General features: G+C 39.0%; 1 protein-coding gene across 2 annotated transcripts in view; it reads left to right on the forward strand.

Annotated features, from left to right (window-relative positions):
• LOC6505445 (tau-tubulin kinase homolog Asator) overlaps positions 1 to 18,450 on the forward strand; it is a 178,499-nt gene that overhangs the window by 136,545 nt on the left and 23,504 nt on the right. Inside the window, exon 13 of one of the 2 annotated variants that reach the window (XM_044717660.1) lies at positions 792 to 1,385. The exons of the other annotated variant lie outside the window; for it this stretch is intronic. Coding sequence (XP_044573595.1) covers positions 792 to 1,385 — 594 coding nt within the window. The remainder of the gene's footprint in view (positions 1 to 791; positions 1,386 to 18,450) is intronic. 2 annotated transcript variants of the gene reach the window in all.

Raw genomic sequence — 18,450 nt, forward strand, 5'->3', positions numbered from 1 at the left:
CTGATAAATTTTTTTTTGATTACCTATTGATTTCTGCTTAATATCAAGTGTAAGCACATTTTAATTAATTGTGTTCAAAGTACTTCCCCTTCAAATCTCAGTCCAGTGAATTTGTATACCAACATCAACATTTTCGTCTTTTTTCGTAAATAATTTCATTGTACTAAAATGTTATAGTAGTAGAAAGTCAAAAAGGGAAATCACCTTATTTTTTTACAAATACCATCTGTATGAAAAAGTCACAGCAACGCGTGTCCGGGTCAGCTAGTATATTATATATGGTAGGTTCGAATACACTCTTTGGTATGTAGGAGTTGCATTAGCATGGAGTAAGTGCGAGCAAGTTTGATGACAGGAAGTTATAGATCAGCAGTCAAATAAGTCGGTCAAAAAAAAAGTTAAAAAAGTTTTCGTCAATTTGTCAAAGTTGATTTAAACTGATTTAACTTAACTTAGACTTTAAAGTTATATGTAATATAACGAATTCTGTTATCTTGATTTGCTTGAAAAGTTTTGGTTAAAACTGGGGAAGGTTATCTTCACCTTCCTTCTGGCCATATTAATAGATTTACCCTCATTAATACCCCCTCGCAGTAATACGATGCAGGGTGACATTCTTTAGTACATTGCTACTAGGCAAACTATAAATTGTATTTGAATAATTTGGAGACTATTAAGCTTAATGTAATATATTTTTAATGCTTTTTATTTCTATACGTTTCATGGAATATTCAAAACCTACCTATTTATCACCTTCATATTAACCGATTTTTATTTATTTGATTTATTAGAAACTACCTATCTGGAGGATTCTATTTATTATGATGCTTTAGCAGCTGTTAAAAATAATCTAAGTGAAAATGAAGGGAAGAACGATGGAAATGCTGCAAAAAAATATAATGAAATAGAAAAAAATGCCGCACTACGACCATCTACTACAACTTCAATCATGAAGCCAGTGAACAAAGTCACCCGCGAAGAGATAAACAAATTATGTTCAAATAGCAAGCTGGATAGTTGTGGTGAAAATGTTCATATAAGGAATGAAAATAGTGAAATGCGCTATACAAGGAAAGAAGAGACAAATTTAATTGAAAAGGATTTTACAAATGAGGTAATTAACCCCGGAACGGTTATTTACGCTGGAATTGACCTGGAATCTGAAGTTTCTTCGCTTACACCAAGTAAAATTCCTGTGCGCCAATCAAAGTGCACATCATGGGCAGGTACTGATACTACACCTAAACAAACAACCACATTAGAATCAACATGCCCCTATAATCCGATGTTAGAATCAACAAGTATGCGAACGGAATTACTTCCTCGAATTAACAAATACTTCATTGGTTTAGAAAATCCATCCAATATTAAGGATCTTACACCAGGTCAGTAATAATTGTCAAGCAAACTTGAAAATGTTATAGTTTACTTGAAAAAAATAATTTAAAGATTGTATGAAATACTGGTCAAATGAAAAAATACAACCATGCCAAAGAAAAAACTAATAATTATACTGAACATAGATGGGACATCTCATAGAAACAAAAGTCTTCCGCTCGAACATCCGGGTTCCACGGAGCAATACATTTATTTTCATATCCTTGCTGAGGGTATTATAATTTTGGTCAAAAGTGTGCAACGCAGTGAAGGAGACACCTCCGACCCTATAAAGTATTTATATTCACCGCCTACGTCGATATGAGTCCGTCTGTCTGTCGGTTTCTATGCAAACTAGTCTCTCAGTTTTAGAGCTATCGAGTTAAAACTAAAATAAAATACATTAAAATCATTTTTTCTATTTATTTTTCAATCCGTAAACTGCAAAAAAGCAAATTGGCAACCGAATATGTTTATGTAATGCTATAAATATGTATCTTTGCTGGCACTATCGGTAGCTCTACCTAATGGAATACACCTTGAGAAAGCGACTTTTTCCAGATATGAACGAAATATCAAGAGTTGCGTTATCTTAACAGAATCGTTAGAGACAATTTTGAAAAAAACAATATTTCTAACGAAGTATAGCATGTGAAGTTAGGAGCATTGATTGTAAAGTTTCGCGTTTTTTAAATTTAAGAGTCTTTGTAATTTTTTAAGGTTACTTTGAATAATTCAAAAAAAATAAGACAACAAAAGTTGCCTCAATTTGACTAACAAACACACTTCCATTTTTTCATTTTTTCAAATTTTTTCGAAATTTGTCAGTTCTGATCCGATTGCCCAAAATGGAATCCATAGAAAGTCCCATCATTCTAGTTTAAAAAACACCAAAGTTATGCCAATTCCGCTAGCTGATATAGATATAGTCTATGATATAGTCCGTCTAGACGGTCTATGATATAGTCCGTCTGTCAGTTTCTACGCAAACTGGTCTCTCAGTTTTAAAGCTATCGAGTTGAAACTTTGCACACATCCTTCTTTTGTTTGCAGGCTGTATATAAATCGGAACGGCCGGGATCGGTTGACTATATCTTATAGCTGCCATATAACTGATTGATCGGAAATGCCATAAATTTAGTAATTTTTAAGTTAGAAAGATGGGACTTGGTTATTTTGAACAAAGTAATCTATTCTGTCGAATTTCATAAAGATCGGCATGATGATAGAATGATAGATAGAATGATGGGACTTCCTACGGATTCCATTTTGGGCATTCGAATCAGATCAACAAAATTTCATAAGGATCGGCCAACTGTATTCTATAGCCTCCATATAAATGAACGATCAGAAATGGAATAACCTTAACTGCAAGGGTATATCAACTTCGGCTCCGCTCGTAGTAAGCTTTCCTTTCTTGTTTTTCTTACGATTTAGAAATTTGATCTTAAACAAAGCGAACAAGATGTTTAAGGGGGCAGGATGGTTTAGCAGTTCAAAAACATTTTTTCTCTAAATAGAACATTATCTAAGGAATATCTGAAAGTTTCATGTCGATCAGACTAAAACTTGTTGAGATACCGATTATCTAATTACTTTCTATCCATATACTTTCAATTGCTTTTAAAACTTTAGACGCGTTTTTCTTAAAACAACTTTTTCAAGTCGGTGCGTACCGTAACTCAAAAAGTAATGCTCGGATAATAAGTTCTTGAGTATGAACGATCGCATTTATTAATAAAAAATTTTTTTACAATTTTTACGGTGGGCTGATTTTTGTTTTTTTTTAAAGGTACCTCCGATTTTACAACTGTGCCAAAAATTTAAAACCGTATTTTTCAATATTGCTTCGTTCATCCGCACAAGAAACTAATATTTTAAATAAATCAATTCAATTTTTTTATTTTCGATAACATTGTGGGGCCAGATTTTACGCACCCTTGTAAGGCCAGAGTTTACGAACAATTTTTTTAAGCGACTCCGGCCAACTGCCCGTCACGGGATTAATAATAATTATTTCTTAACAAAAAATTCCTAGATACTCTCCACATATAGCCATTTATAGTGTAAAAAAAAATTTAATAATTTTGTATATTCACTCAGAAATGTAAAAAAACCGCAAAAATCTGATTTTTTTCAGCCTCGGAAACCTTCCTGCCCCCTTAAAAAACCTTTCTATCGAAGTAAAGTATGTGAAGTTAGGTGCATTGGTTAAAGGAAACCCTAAGTAATTTATAAAAATAGTAAAACAAGCAACGTTTGTTAAATTTTATTGTTAAATTTTATTTACTTGACAGAGAACTTGACAAACTTCTTCATTTGGGTAATTCTTTAAAAATCGTTTTTTTCTAAATAATTTTTGAAAGAAATGTCAGATTGGGATGTTTGTGGTGCCAATCGACGCGTATTTTGGAGAATCTGTGTATTTTAAATTATTTTGTCTGGTTACACCAATGTCCCCATTATCTCCAATTTGATGAATCAAAAATGTTTTACTTTTACGCAAATTTCTCCCAAGCCAAAATACTTTTGGCAAATGATGGATAAAATCCATCTAATAAAAAACTTCCTCTCTTTATCTTAAAGCGGACGGACGTGTTTTTTTGTGCGCACTGCGTTTTCATAAAATTTGCTTATTAGCTTTCCATAAACAATCGGTGTTTATTTCTATTCACATAAAAAAATCTTCCCAGCCTACCACCCACTGCTGGCTTTGTGAAAACGTTTTACACGCTAAGTGTGCCGGGTTCACGGACTCAGTTTCGTATGCAATCTCAGGTAGGTCTGGTCTCCACTTTTCCTGTTCAGGACGAAATGAGATCGCTCATGAGGCAGAAAACGGCTTCAAGGAGTTGATTAGTGGTTTTCGTAAAATCAATGACCAACTCTGTGCGCTCGATACACAGTTTCGTAGTCTTCAACTACTAAATGAGTCTCCAAAGCGTAAAAAATCCTCTTTTAGTGATGTGCTTGTGGTGAATAATCTTTAGCCTGCTCAGCCGACAACTATGCAGCCGCTTATATCTTTGGCCACCCCAAGGGCCGGAACTGAGAAAAATTCGGTTTCCGGTCGGAATATCTCAGAATTAATAAGCAATTGTCCGATATATCCTCTGTGGCATCGCTTCAAGTGATCCCAGACACAATAATTCAAACCCCCATAATAGGGTAATCAACCGTCCAGACCCCCGGTACGTACTGATGCCGCTGTATTAGTTACGGCAGCACCAAAACCCTTGCAGGTGATCCCACCATCGAAACACATTTTTGTTTCCCGGCTTGCCCCGGCTTCTGAGATTGATTTCTCGGCTTACATCAAAGCCAAAACAAAAGTCTACATAAAGGTGGTGGACATTACAAAATTTAAATATTCATACACCAGGCACACGTCATCTTTCAAAATACGTGTGCCCTTGCAGATGTTCAAGACGATTTGTTCCGCCACCTTTTAGCCAGAGAATACTTTCGTCCAAGAACATCAGCCAAGTACGGTGAAATAAAAAATATCCAAACCTGTGGGTGTAAAACTCCCACATGTTACGGCCACTGACCAACCTTCCACCTCATCTTCCTCAATTTAAAAAAAACTAATGTCTTCTCTAACACTTACCTATCATAGTGTTAGAGGTAATAAGTAATACAAGAGGGTTACGTAGTAAACTTCCCAAACTGTATTCTGATAGTTCTTTCTTTGCATCTCACATTGTTGTATTTACAGAAACTTGGTTAAAGCCGGAGATCTTAAGCTCCGAAGTTTTTCCTAGTAGGTACACCACTTTTAGATGTGATAGAACTCTGTGAAGTGAAGGAGGAGTGTTAATCACTGTAGACTCCAAACTCGCTTCTGAAGAGGTAAAATCACAAGAGTTTGGTGACATTGAATTCCTTTGCATCAAAATCACTTTGCCCGATCAATCTTTGTATGTTACCTGAACCGATCCGCCAACATACTGGCAACATTTGTCCGCTATTCGTTCGGTTTTCGATCGTCTATCTCAGTGGTTCCCAAAGTGGTCCAGGTGGACCCCTAGGGGCCCACGGGAGACTCGACGGGGGTCTACGTTGGGTGTAACAAAAAATGGTCTACACTTTGTAAGCGGGGGTGCATGAAAATTAATTTGGTTTCGATAGTGAAGAACTAAGATATTGGCTTGACTTCTCCTATCAATATAGGCAGATAATATTTTGAGAAGCTCAGCGACTGTTACTTGTAAAACCCTGTAAAATTGTAAAAATTTGTTCCATATTCAGTACAACGCGTCGAGACTTGTCGTCGACGCGGCGCTGCCGGCAACCGTCCCGTCCGCAATACTTGTTCAAACGTGTAAATGAATTAATAATCAATTTTAAAGCAGACGTCGCCTATTTGACAGATTTGTTTAAAAAATTTAATGACCTCAACTTACAATTACAAGGGGCAGCCTTAATTTAATAAAAACAAAGAGTGTAATTTCAGCTTTTATTGGTAAATTGAAGTTTATGAAGGGAAATATTGGTCGGCGCGAATTTTCACAGTTTTCAAACTTATCGCAGGTAGAATGCCTTGATGAAGATATTCAGACATACATTCAACATTTGATTGCCCTGCATGGTGATTTTAAAACTAGATTTGAAGACATTCTGTCGATGGAAATACCACCATGGATCATAAATCCATTTGATGAAACAGAAGTGGAGAATGTGATATTACAAGAGGAGCTACTCGAGCTCAGCACTAATGAGGAGCTGAAAGTGACATTTAAAAAAGGGTATCAGAAATTTTGGATGCAGGCAGAAATACCAAAAAAATATCCTGGACTGTGGGCAATCACGCAAAAGCTTCTCATAGCGTTTCCCTCATCATATCTCGTCGAAAAAAGTTTTAGTGCCATTACAAACTTATTAATAAAAAAAAAGGAGCAGATTGAATATCACAGAACGGGGAGATTTGCGGTTATTTCTTACAAAACTCAAGCCAAATATTGATAATTTGCTAACCATACATCAAGCACATCCATCTCATTAAAATTATATATATTTTTCTTAATTACCATTGTAGAAGTTACATTACGTTATAAGTGTCCAATTTTGATAACATTACGACTGTTATAACAATAATAATTATTAGTGTAATAATTTTAATATTTGAATAAATATCTACAACACAAGGATATACCTACTTCTTTTTGCAACTTAGTTTTGACGTTTTTTAAATAAAATTTGCAAAAATTGATTGGTACTTGTGCTATGAGCTACTTTTTCGATTGGCCAACTCTTCTTTTTTGACATGCGTTCGCAGCACAATCAATTAAAATTTAAAATTTGTTCAGTCGACTTTATTATCAAATGATTAAAACCCTATCAAGCAATAAATTTTAACCTTTTTTTCCAAAACTGTTGATTCGTCGTTGATTACGAAAATTGATAGTTATTTAGCTGCAGGGGGTCCACCGGATCCAGCAAAGTTTTGAAAGTGGTCTATGAGAGAAAAGAGTTTGGGAACCACTGGTCTATCTGATAGTGACCGGCTGATAGCTCTGGGTGACTTTAGTATCCCAGAACTTATGTGGTCAAATGTTGAAAATTCACCGTTTTTACAGCTTAACTCCCACCACGACTTCCCTGCGGGCATATTACTCATTTTGGTATATTACTCATTGAACGCACATAGAAAATTTTTAATTCGTCGGCCAGCTACTAGCTGAAAGGGCATGCTTGTCGCCACTTAGCGGACTGCCGTACGCAGTGATGTAGTTGTATAAGATCCTCCTCATCATCCACCCAGATCCTCGCTCGGGGCCTTCAAGGAACGTCACACCAGATCAGTGCAACGAATTTGGCACCTTTGGCAACTTTCCCAAAGCCCTACTGCAGACTGTAGATCTCTACAGACCGCTCATCGTCATAGGCCACAACCTTGACGCTGCACTAGAACCACCCCATGTCTTTACAGACAGATGCAGGGACCGGTTCCCTTGTTAGGATTTCAAAGGACCTAGTGGCTACTGCGGCACCTAGTAGCTGTGCTCTGTGCTTTGGCGTCATGCCATACGATGGAAGCTCACTCCTCGCATATTTCACCTTTATTATTTTTTCATCACAGCCCTTGGCAGTCTTCGCCCGCTCTTGGTTGCTGAGCCAAATAGGTTGCAGCTCTCTTTTGGGCAATGAACTTCTATGAGTAGGTGTAAATCAGAGTTTCTGGCTCAGAAGAATACAATGCGCTCTTTTTCATGAAATTAACTACTTTTATAGCTGCTTTAGAAAAAATTGTAGTGAATTCCGGGAGCAAGATTAATTTTAAGAGAGCTTCATTAGTAGTAAATTTCAATTAGTAAACAAACAAATAATATTTATTTTACTTACCTACGTAGTATTTATATCTGTAGTAGTTATTCACCATAACCACCTTCGTAGACTAAGGATTTTTAGTGTTGAGATTTAAAAATTAAGCGAAGTGCTTGGCCCTCGGACTCGTGCCTCTCACGGTTCGGGTTGTTTCGACTGAGGTCAAGTATTATGGCAGAGAGTGTAATGATGCTGGTTGTAGGTGTTGCGTGGATTTCGCGGTTGTAAAAATGCTTAATCAGGACGACGAGGTAATAAAACAAGAAAGGAAAGCTAACTTCGGGCGGAGCCGAAGTTTATATACCCTTGCAGTTGAGTCGCAGTTTCCTAGGTGGCGCCACGCATCTTATATTATTAGATATATAACGGATCGTATATAGTCGGCCGATCCTTATGAAATTTGGCATATCCAATTATTTTGCCCAAAGAGGCATCCATTGAAAATCCCATCCTTCTAACTTGAAAAACAAGTTAGTTATGGCGTTTCCGATCAATCAGTTATATGGCAGCTATAGGATATAGACGGCCGATCCTTCTGAAATTTGGCAGATCGGATAAGTTGGCCCAAATTAGAATTCATAGATAGTCCCATGCTTCTAACTTAAAAAACAACGGAGTTATGGCATTTCCGATCAATCAGTTATATGGCAGCTATAGGATATAGTCGACCGATCCCGGCCGTTCCGACTTATGTACTGCCTGCAAAGGAAAGAAGGGTGTGTGCAAAGTTTCAACTCCATAGCTTTAAAACTGAGAGACTAGTTTGCGTAGAAACAGACAGACAGACAGACAGACAGACAGACAGACAGACAGACAGACAGACAGACAGACAGACGGACAGACGGACAGACGGACATGCTCATATCGACTCAGGAGGTGATCCTGATTAAGAATATATATACTTTATAGGGTCGGAGATGTCTCCTTCACTGCGTTGCACACTTTTGACCAAAATTATAATACCCTCTGCAAGGGTATAAAAACATATCCGTCTGTCTGTCTGTTTCTATGCATTCTATGCATGCGATTTACATTTAAGGAGGCAGTATATTTATAAATTGGTTGACTACAGTGTTTTACTACTTCGAACTTGACCTCGCGGGCGTAACGGTAAAGAACGTATAAAATGTCTGACTAAATTTACCTGGTTTCTGCAAGGGTTTGCTGGAATTGAACAGTCGCTTGCTGTGGTCAAGAAGAGGTTGATGTGAGATACTTGAAGTCCTGGTTGGTTGTCCTCAAGTATAGGTGGTGTACCACGTAATGATAATGACATTACGAGATATTTCGTATTGACATGAGATGTACATGAGATGATAAAGAGCAACGAACCGATTCACTTTGGTGACCAAGTGGTCTTTTATAAGATCAGAGAATATCATATTTTGTGGCTTAACTATGGTTAGCTAGACAATTTTACTATTGAGTTTCGATGACCCTGGCGGTCCATTGTTGAGGTGGGTGGTGATCATCTGCGGCCAGGACCAGATCGCCCTTCCCGATGACCTCCTACTCCCGCTGCCACTTCGACCGCACCTGTAGGCCGAAGACGTAGTCCCGGGACCATCGCTGCCAAAACATTTGCTTGGTTGACGAGACAAGCCGCCATCACCGCAAGCACGTTAGACCCTGCTGGTCCGGGGTCCGCGGTGCTGGTGGGGCGAAGAGCGCTCCGCTTGTCAAAAAGTGCCGGGAGTCAAAGCTTCGCCGTCGCTTAGGTCCTGAATGAGGGCGCCCAGAGGCCTCGAATTCATAACGGCCTCGACTCGAACTAGGACGGTCTGCAGCTCCTCTGCGATCAACCTCGCGCTACCTACCGCTCGTAGAAGTAGGTGCTTGGTAGACTTGACACTGCCTCTCATAGTTCGTCCATGCGCAGAGCCCGCGATGCTATGAATGTATTTGCCTTCTTTTTTGATGCGTAGTGTCGCAGTTCGTCCGCTTTGTCCTCGATTAGCTTCCGCAGTGCCGCGAAGTGGCAACTCGCACCGACAAAGTTCGTCGCGTTATCGCAGTGAATGATCAGCGGACATCCTCAACGCCCAACGAACTTTTGAAATGCCAATAAAAAGGATTCAGTTGATAAATCAGACACTTCTTCTAAATAAACTGCCTTAGACGTAAAACAAACAAAAAGGGAAATATAGGACTTGTACGATGGCCTACCACGAATTTTCAATGTCGTCTCAATAGGCCCCTTGAAATCCACGCCACATATTAAGAATGGACGAAGAGCAAGGATTCAATCTAGGGGTAAATCTCCCATGATTTAAGTCATTAGATGAGGCTTGCATTTAAAACAGCGTATGCATGACCGTACTATATTATGTACGATATAGAAGCATTTGCTAGTCGCCCCCCGACCCGCAAAAACGAAAAGGTAAGTTCAGCCTGAGAAGCTTAATGGACAAATGGATTAAGCTTCTGTAGACTTGGCCTAACAACCAGGTTTTTTTAATGTTCTTAATTTCCTCTTGATACTCGTGCTCTTGAACTATCTCTTGAGCAGTAGTTTTAAGTTTGAGGAGACCTTTTTTGCTTCCATCTGCAAAAGCTCTGGTGACGGATCAAACCGGGGACTCGTTGTTCATTTATCTTCCAGCTCCGTTAAAACGATGGACCTGTAAACCAGATCGATTCTATCTTCTCCTTTACGTCTCCACCTCTTGACTCATGACTGAAGTATCAATACCCAATAACCCAATAGACTTTAGCAGCTCGACGGAATGTATTTTTCGCGGATTGACTCAATCTCTTCAAACACCTTATGGTTAGGAATGGGGATGGTGCAGTGCCATATGTAGCGGTGTTGAGGTTGCAAAATTTCAAGGACTCAGATGGGCCTTTTCTCCACACTATCAACTGGTATCGTCGATCCGCTTCATTTACCATCACTTGACGATACATCTTTTTTATGTCGGCTACCAGAGCGAATTTGTGTAGCCGAACTCTAAGAAGAGTTGAGTAAAGCTCCTCCTGAATTGTTGGACCCACCATCAACAACTCATTTAAACACTTCTGTGTGGATGTCTTGCAGGACGCATCAAAAACGACTCGTAGTTTGGTCGTTGTACTTTGAGGCCGAAAGACACACTGGTGGGGTATAACTTAGTGTGGAGAAGCAAGAACATCATTGCTTGCAGGGGACATATGACTTAGGGATTCGTATTCTTCCATAAATTCCAAATACATTTTCTTTAAGTTCGGATCTCGAGATAATCTTCTGTCGGAGTTTGGTTATCTCGAATGAGTTGCCCAAAACGCTTGGATCCGACTTAAAAGGAAGTCTGACTTCAAGTCGACCTGAAGGCAGTATTCTAGTAGTCTTTTGATAAAGTTCCTCACAAAACTCCTTTTCTGGTGACAACATCTTTTTAGAAGATGAAACTTCTTTCAAATACCAGTATTTTTTCAATTTGTAGTCTATTGATTCTAATATTTTTTCTTGGCGATTCAGGCTAGAGACCGGCTGTTGAGGAGTTGAGGAATTTTCCATATATTTCCTTAATACGAACCATCCAAGGAGCGTTTTTTGACCAACGGAAAAAAGTTTGAAAAATGTCTCTCTCTTTGGTAGGGTCAAATCTTTTACGTTCACTGACTGGCCATAGCCTGGTGATTGCCTGTTTTTGTTTTTAAAATCCAAAAGTCGAACAGAAACTCACTACCAGTGATTCTCGACTTCACTACGGTGTGTATCTTTTTCTGTACTTGTGAATTAGATTGGCCAATTCCAAGCAAGTTGATGCACGATTCCTCCCAACGGAACTCTAAGCGTTGAGCAAGATCTTCAGTAATGAAATTCATTTGTGAACCTGAGTCAATTAATGCTCGGGCCAATATGTGCTCGCCATTTTTGGTTTCAACGCTTACGATCGCCGTCTCTAACAAAACCTTTTCTAGGGACGACGCTTGCAAAGCATGTGAAGTAGAAGGACCATCATTCGTTAACGCTGGTGGAGGATTTTCTGTTGGTGTAACGCAACGTTTTTTTCAGTCACTGTAAATAGATGCAGAAGTTTATGGTGCGATCTTTCACAGATTTGACATCTAGTCGATTTGCACTTCGCTACGATGTGACCTTTTCGCAGACAATTTAAACAGAGAGAGGCTGACTTAACAAACTTAAACCTAAGCATTACAGCACGGCGACCAAACGGACTGCACTGGGCCAAAAAATGGTCTTGAGCGTTACAATAACTGAAAGTTGGTTTGGTGTTGGCAGAGGAGCAAGCCCACAAACTTTTATTAAGTTGCTAAACCCAGTTTTCTTCTTTGTCGGTTTGCTTGTCTCTTCAGCGGACAGGTGCTGATACCTACGATTTAATATTTTTTCGAAACACAGCGGAAATTCTTCATAATCCAGTGACTCTTCCCATTTTTGCCTGGTCACTGGATTTACTCTACTCAAAACTAAATGTATAATCATTAAGTTTGCAATTTGAGTATAATCTCGTATGGATAATAATGATCCATAAATCGATGACACACTGTCGGTGAGACCCCTCAACGACAAATCAGACGGCTGCGAAATTTTCGAGAGGCTGAACAATTGACTTATTCGTTTCGCAAAGATGAGACATTCGTTACCATAGACTCTTTTTAGACTAGTGATAGCTTTGTCATAATTACTCTTGGTGACCTGGAATGCCTTGATAGTTCCTAAGGCTTCACCAGAGAGGCATGAAATTAAAAGGTTCAATTTCTCGATAAAAGGAATGTTCATATCTTTGTGTACTAAGGTCTCAAAAAGACATAAAATGTTTGTACTCCGAATAATTTCCACAGAATTTCGGCACAAACCATGCAACATATAGACTTCTCATTTCATACATCGAAAATGGATGCAAAAATTTCTTGCGACAGGCCCCCGGAGGCCCAAGAAAAAGTCTTACTCTCATTCTTACGCTTATTTTAACGCTCATAATCTCATTGAACTTTTTTGGTTGTTCGCGGAAGGTTCTTCTGCGGTTAAATCGATCTTTATAGCGTGTTCACACATTCACATACACGGTTTCATGTAAGTGCGTTCGACTTCGTTTTGAAGCCAACTAAAATTTTTCATTTTTAACTTTTCAGGCATGCTACGTTTTATATTCAGGCATGATAAAATATGTTTTATATTTTAATATTTCGGCATATATTTAATAATTGTTATGGAAAACGATAGCTGTAAAATGTTTTTCATAATTATTCAGAAGTTGTCCGAACTAAAATCTATATATAATATCAAGTCGATTGCCTTTAAGTTGTTGTAGTTCTGCGGATGATGTTCCAATCCCTTCTGATGGATGATTTTTAGTGGAGTGAGAATAAACAAAAACAGCCGACAGCAAACAGCATTTTTTGTTTCTGTGGGCATCAGTAGGGTATGCAAGCACCATCCGTTTGAAAATAACAACAGTGAAATTTGGGAAATTTAAGTGAAATCGATTAAAAGATACCCTATTCCTATCTTAGTACAACGATTTTTATTTTTTCCTAAATATATAAATACGTTATTTGGTAAATATGTATGTAAAGGATTTTACTGCTGCCACCTAATCGTATTCCTAAATATGTATAAAAAGTATGAAATAATAAAAAATATTTTTTTTTTTTAACTCTTCATTTATTTACAATCTTTTTATAAACAATAAGTAAATTTAATAGTTAATATTAAATGAACAGAAATAGCAGTTTTCCAGTGAACCCCGCTATTATATGTAACATCGTTTCTGTTAGTTGAATTTATCTATCGGGGATATCGAGTTTGCGGTATCTTCTTAGTCTTCGTAATGATAAGCTGTTATCTACTAGACTTAAAGTTAAGTATTTTCATGATTATGGAGTCTGATGATATACTAATTTTTACTAATTTTATTTATTTCTTCTCTTATGGTTGAGATATTGAGATCCTTGCCTTGAGCATTGACAAATTGTCGTAAACTTTTTGACTGGTAGCGCTGTAGTATCTCAATATTTGAGTTGCTAGCAGTTCCCCAAAGCTGTATAGCGTAAGTCCAAACAGTCTTTAATATAGCTTTGTAGAGGCGAATTTTGTTTTCCAGTGAGGTTTCCGATTTTCAACTTATCAATCAGGACATTTTTAGTGTTTTAAGTCTGAGTTGCTGACATTTGGCATTTATGTGATTTTTCCATGTTAATCTGCAGTCGAGATGCAAGCCCAGATACTTGATAGAGGTACTTTGTGGAATTGGCAAGCCGTTAAGTAAAACATTTGGGCAACTACCTAGTCTCAATGAAAAGGTTATTTGGACAGATTTTAGGGAGTTAATTCTAATTTTCCATCGAAGGAACCAGTTTTCAATCTGGCTTAGCTCACGATGCTGAAGTTCAGAAGCTTCATTTCTAGATAAGCTTGTGGCCAAAACGGCTGTATCCTCAGCATATGTTGCAACAGTGGAGTTGTTTGTGACTGGCATATCCGCCGTATATAAAGTGTAGAGGATTGGTCCCAATACGCTTCCTTGTGAGACGCCTGCATTAATGAGAAGTAACGTTGATGAATAGTTTTTCTGCTGCACGTAAAAGTATCTTTTATTAAGATATGATTTGATTATTAAGTAATACGGAGCAGGTAGCAATTTGTTTATCTTGTACAATAAACCTTTGTGCCAGACTCGATCGAACGCTTGTCGGGACGATATGATGTCAACTCCGTTTCCACTTTGTTTGGCTTTAGGATTATTATGGTCTCTGCACATTTCCATTGACTTGGAAAGTTGTCTAGTCTGATTGCGTTAAATATAAAGTATTTTTCGAAAGAACACTAAGTTTCAAAAATAAATTGTAAGCACTTTGACGTATGAATTTTGGTGGTAAGCTTTTCAGGGTGATGCCGTTTATTTCATCAGGACCTGGTGCTTTTTTATTGTTCAAGCCTTTGATTTCTGTTTCGATTTCTTCATATTTGATGCTCTTTATAAGTAAGCTCATTTGGCAGGGTGACTCAAGAAATTTTTCTACTTCGGTCTCTGTTATAGAATATATAATATCGTTGGGCAGGAAGACAGATTGCAGATGTTGTGCAAATGCTTCCGCTTGTTCGGTATTAGACCTACACCAAGTTCCATTGCTATTACGTGTTTCTTTTAGCTGGTCTCTTTAAGTATTTAGTCGCCTTTCATAGGTTGTGTTCGTTGTTGCAGGAATTAGGATCTAAGTTTCTCAGATACGCAGCTAGAGATTCATTGCGTAAGTTCAACAGGAGTTGTCTAAGCTCAGATGCAGCCTTGTTGAAATTTCTTTTGTCAGCAGGGTAGTGAGTTTCTTGCCACCGTTTACGCGGATTTCTTTTTTTTTGTACTTTTTGTCGAATCTTGCTAGAAAGGTACAATTGGTTTGATTGTTGATGATTAAGAGCATGATCCGTGTTTATGAAGCTCGCTTTATGAATTGTGTTTGTGAAAAGCGAGGATAGTCTATCTCCTCTCCTGTTTTTAACGAAATATCCAGGCTTATAACTGAGTCTAAATAGCTCTAGAATGCGTTAATGTCTGTAGAGACTTAAATGACTGTGTAGGGCATTTCCAACATATGGGTTATTGAAGTCTACATTCTTCAGCTCTTCCTTAACAACTTTCTCAGTTGCCTTGAAATTGGTTCCATTATCCGAATATATTTCTCTTGGAGTTCCTCGTCGGGCCATAAAGTTTGAGAGGCACATTACACATGAGCTTGTATCGAGGCTATACGCTATCCCTATACGTACGGCGCGTATAGGCACGTAAATATCACGCCCAACCTTTTCTCCTTGTGTCGGCCTACGTTGACCGCGATGGGACCAAAGAAGTCCTGTGGCACTATTGGAGCTTCTGTATTGTTTTTACATTTCTGGCACCCTTTTCGAACGGACTTGTATACCACGCGTAACTGGGGTATAAAGAACTGACTCCTGATTATGTTTATAGTTCCCTCATGCAGCAAATGGTGGTTGCTCTCGTGAAAGTGCTTGACAAGGAGATATGTAACCGGGTGGCGTTTTGGTAGTACTATTTGGTCGTCGTTCGGGTTTTTAGTTTGTGACCTTCCTTGGGTGCGAATTATGCCGCAATCGTCTAGGTAGATGTTTAACCCAATAAGCGCGCTGGTCCTTTGAATGTTGTTATCTTTTTGGAGAGAATCTAATTCGTCCTTGAATGCTTCGTTTTGGGATACTTTATAAAGTAGGTTATTTCCTTGCATAATTATTTCATCTGACAACGTCTGGTGATCTGGTGATGGTTTTTCCTCGACATTTCGCTTTCAGGTTTTTTACGTACATGATGAACGTCGCTATGGCTCGATAAAGTCGTTTCCAGATTGAGAATGATTCAATGTTTTGTTTTAGAAGCACAGGTCTGTATACTTTGGTTACTAAAACTACCTTTTTGAGCTCGTTATTATCGTTTTCCGGTGGAAGACTTGGTTGATGATTTGGCCACTGGTCTTTGGGCATTTTCAGGAATGCCGGTCCGCTTGTCCACTGCTCCAGGTTTGGTTTGGCGATAAATTTCGAAGCCATATCCGCAACGTTTTCATGTGTTGAAATCCAGCGCCACTGTGCAGCGCTCGTTGTTTCCATGACAGGACGGTCTTGGAGTCTGTCCAAAAGGTGCATTCGCCAATGTTCAAGATCCGTGTGAGTTGTGTTTTATGAGCCAGGCGGACGCCGGCTACGGTGGCGAGCAGTTCCATTCGTGGTATCGAAAGCGGTTTCAAGGGAGCAACTTTACTTTTAGCAATGACTAGATTTGTCGTGATGTCAAATCCTTTGATCACGCGAAGGTAGCACACAGCTGCATATCCGTTGGGGCTGACTCTTCATTTAATGCGTTTAAGACTTCGGGTGAATTGGAAGTCCAGTTTCTGATGTGGAAACCCCCAGCTGACTGTATTAGTTTGACCGCCTTCGACACTTTAATAGCTTCCTCTTTGTCGTTTAGACTGTCTATATAATCGTCGACGTAATGAGCTCGGGTGATGGCTTCATAGGCTCTTGGATACTGCATCTTGTAGTCGTCCGCATTTTTGTCCCTGACGTAAAAAGCTTTACAAGGGGCGCAAGATATTCCGAACGACATTGCTCTCATTACGTATTCCTTTGGACTTTGCGTTCGCTCGTCGATCCACAGGAAACTCTGTACATGAATGTCGCTTTCCTTTATTCTTATCTGATGGAACATTTCGGCTATATCACCGCAGACCACTATCTTGCCGACCGCAGACCACTATCTGAATGCCATCAAAACGTCGGACAGTGGATGTAAAAGATCCGGACCAGTAAGCATGAAGTCATTTAAGGAGACGCTATGAGATTTAGCTGCTGCATCCCAAACCAGTCGAATCTTACTGGGTTTGTTGGTGTTATGAGCTATGAAAATTAGAAGGTACCAAATATGGTTGTGATGGACTTCTTCATTTTTTAACTCGCTGGCGTAGCCTTTTTCCAATAGATTGTTGACTTGCTCCTGAATTTTTACTCGCAGATCTGGTTCCTTCTCAATTTTAGCTTTCAGCTTACAAGAAGTACCGTATCTTTATGGCGCCAAAGCAGGCCGATTTCGTACCGTCCGTCGATTTTTACGGACGTCTCCTGCTTAATTTCGAAAGCTTTTTCATCATCTTTAGAGCGAAGTGTCCTTGGAATTACTTGGAATTAACGGCCTTATCAATTTCAGTCCAGTTGCATTGACAGTGGTGCATAGAAAAATGTTTATTGTCTTTTCCGGATCCTTGCACACTCCTGCCTAGCATCTTTTTGGATGCGATGGGATCTTTCCACCTTCCTTCTTTTATTTTCCGGGGAACGGCTAACTTCCAATTGTCTATTTCAATCAGCAACATTGGTTCAGCATCCGTATACGATGCGATCGGTAATCTTTGCAGGTGAGTGTATTTATTAGTTAACTCCTTGATGTCCAGCGTTTGCTTTGGTAATCCTAAATTTTGTACTGTATGTATGTTGTTTAACCAATAGGTTCTTTTGGTGCCAATGCTAGAGACTTTTATGTTAAAGCGAACGGATTTGTTCTCCCTTCTTGTCGTTTGATTCGTCCACAACATGCAGAGTGGATCCATAGTACCTTGGATGTTTAACTTTTTGAAGAGTTTTTCGTCTATAAGTGTGACCGATGACCCTTTATCTATAAATGCAAATGTACCAATATAGGAGTTTTGAGTGTACATTTTGATGGGAACGATACGAAAATATTGTTCCCCTATAGGTGGATTAGTTCGGTACGAAGAGACGATGTTAGGATTAGCATGGCCTTTGTGCAGCAGAGGGTGGTGTCTCGACTCGCATCCTCCGTTCCCACACACCTTATTTGAAGCAAAGCTTGTATTCCCTAACCATTTCCTGCTTCTTTTCGTAAGGGAGCTTTTGGGATGCCTTGCATTCAGTGATAGGATGGAGTGTACTGTTGCAGGCGTTGCAATGGGTGGCTTCCCTTTGCGAAGCGTTGTACCTTGGTGGATTGTATTCCAAGTTATCTTGGGCATCCATGCTGTACTGGACGTGGGTGTGTACGTCGCTGGCCCTGGAGTAAATTGATGGCGTCACTGTGGATGTTGCTTCGGCGATTGTATAGAGCCAGTCGCTGAACGACTTAATCAATGCAGCGCTTGAGTCTTTTGGGAGCATAGCCCAGGTCAGTTTGTAATGGCTGTGAAGTTTGTCTATTAACTCTCTCAACAGCAAGGGGTTGTTAAGGTGCTCATTAAGCTGACAAGCCTCCATTGTAGTACAAATATTTCGTACTG

The sequence above is a fragment of the Drosophila ananassae genome (genome assembly GCF_017639315.1).
Source record: "Drosophila ananassae strain 14024-0371.13 chromosome 4 unlocalized genomic scaffold, ASM1763931v2 tig00000054, whole genome shotgun sequence".
Taxonomy (NCBI): domain Eukaryota; kingdom Metazoa; phylum Arthropoda; class Insecta; order Diptera; family Drosophilidae; genus Drosophila; species Drosophila ananassae.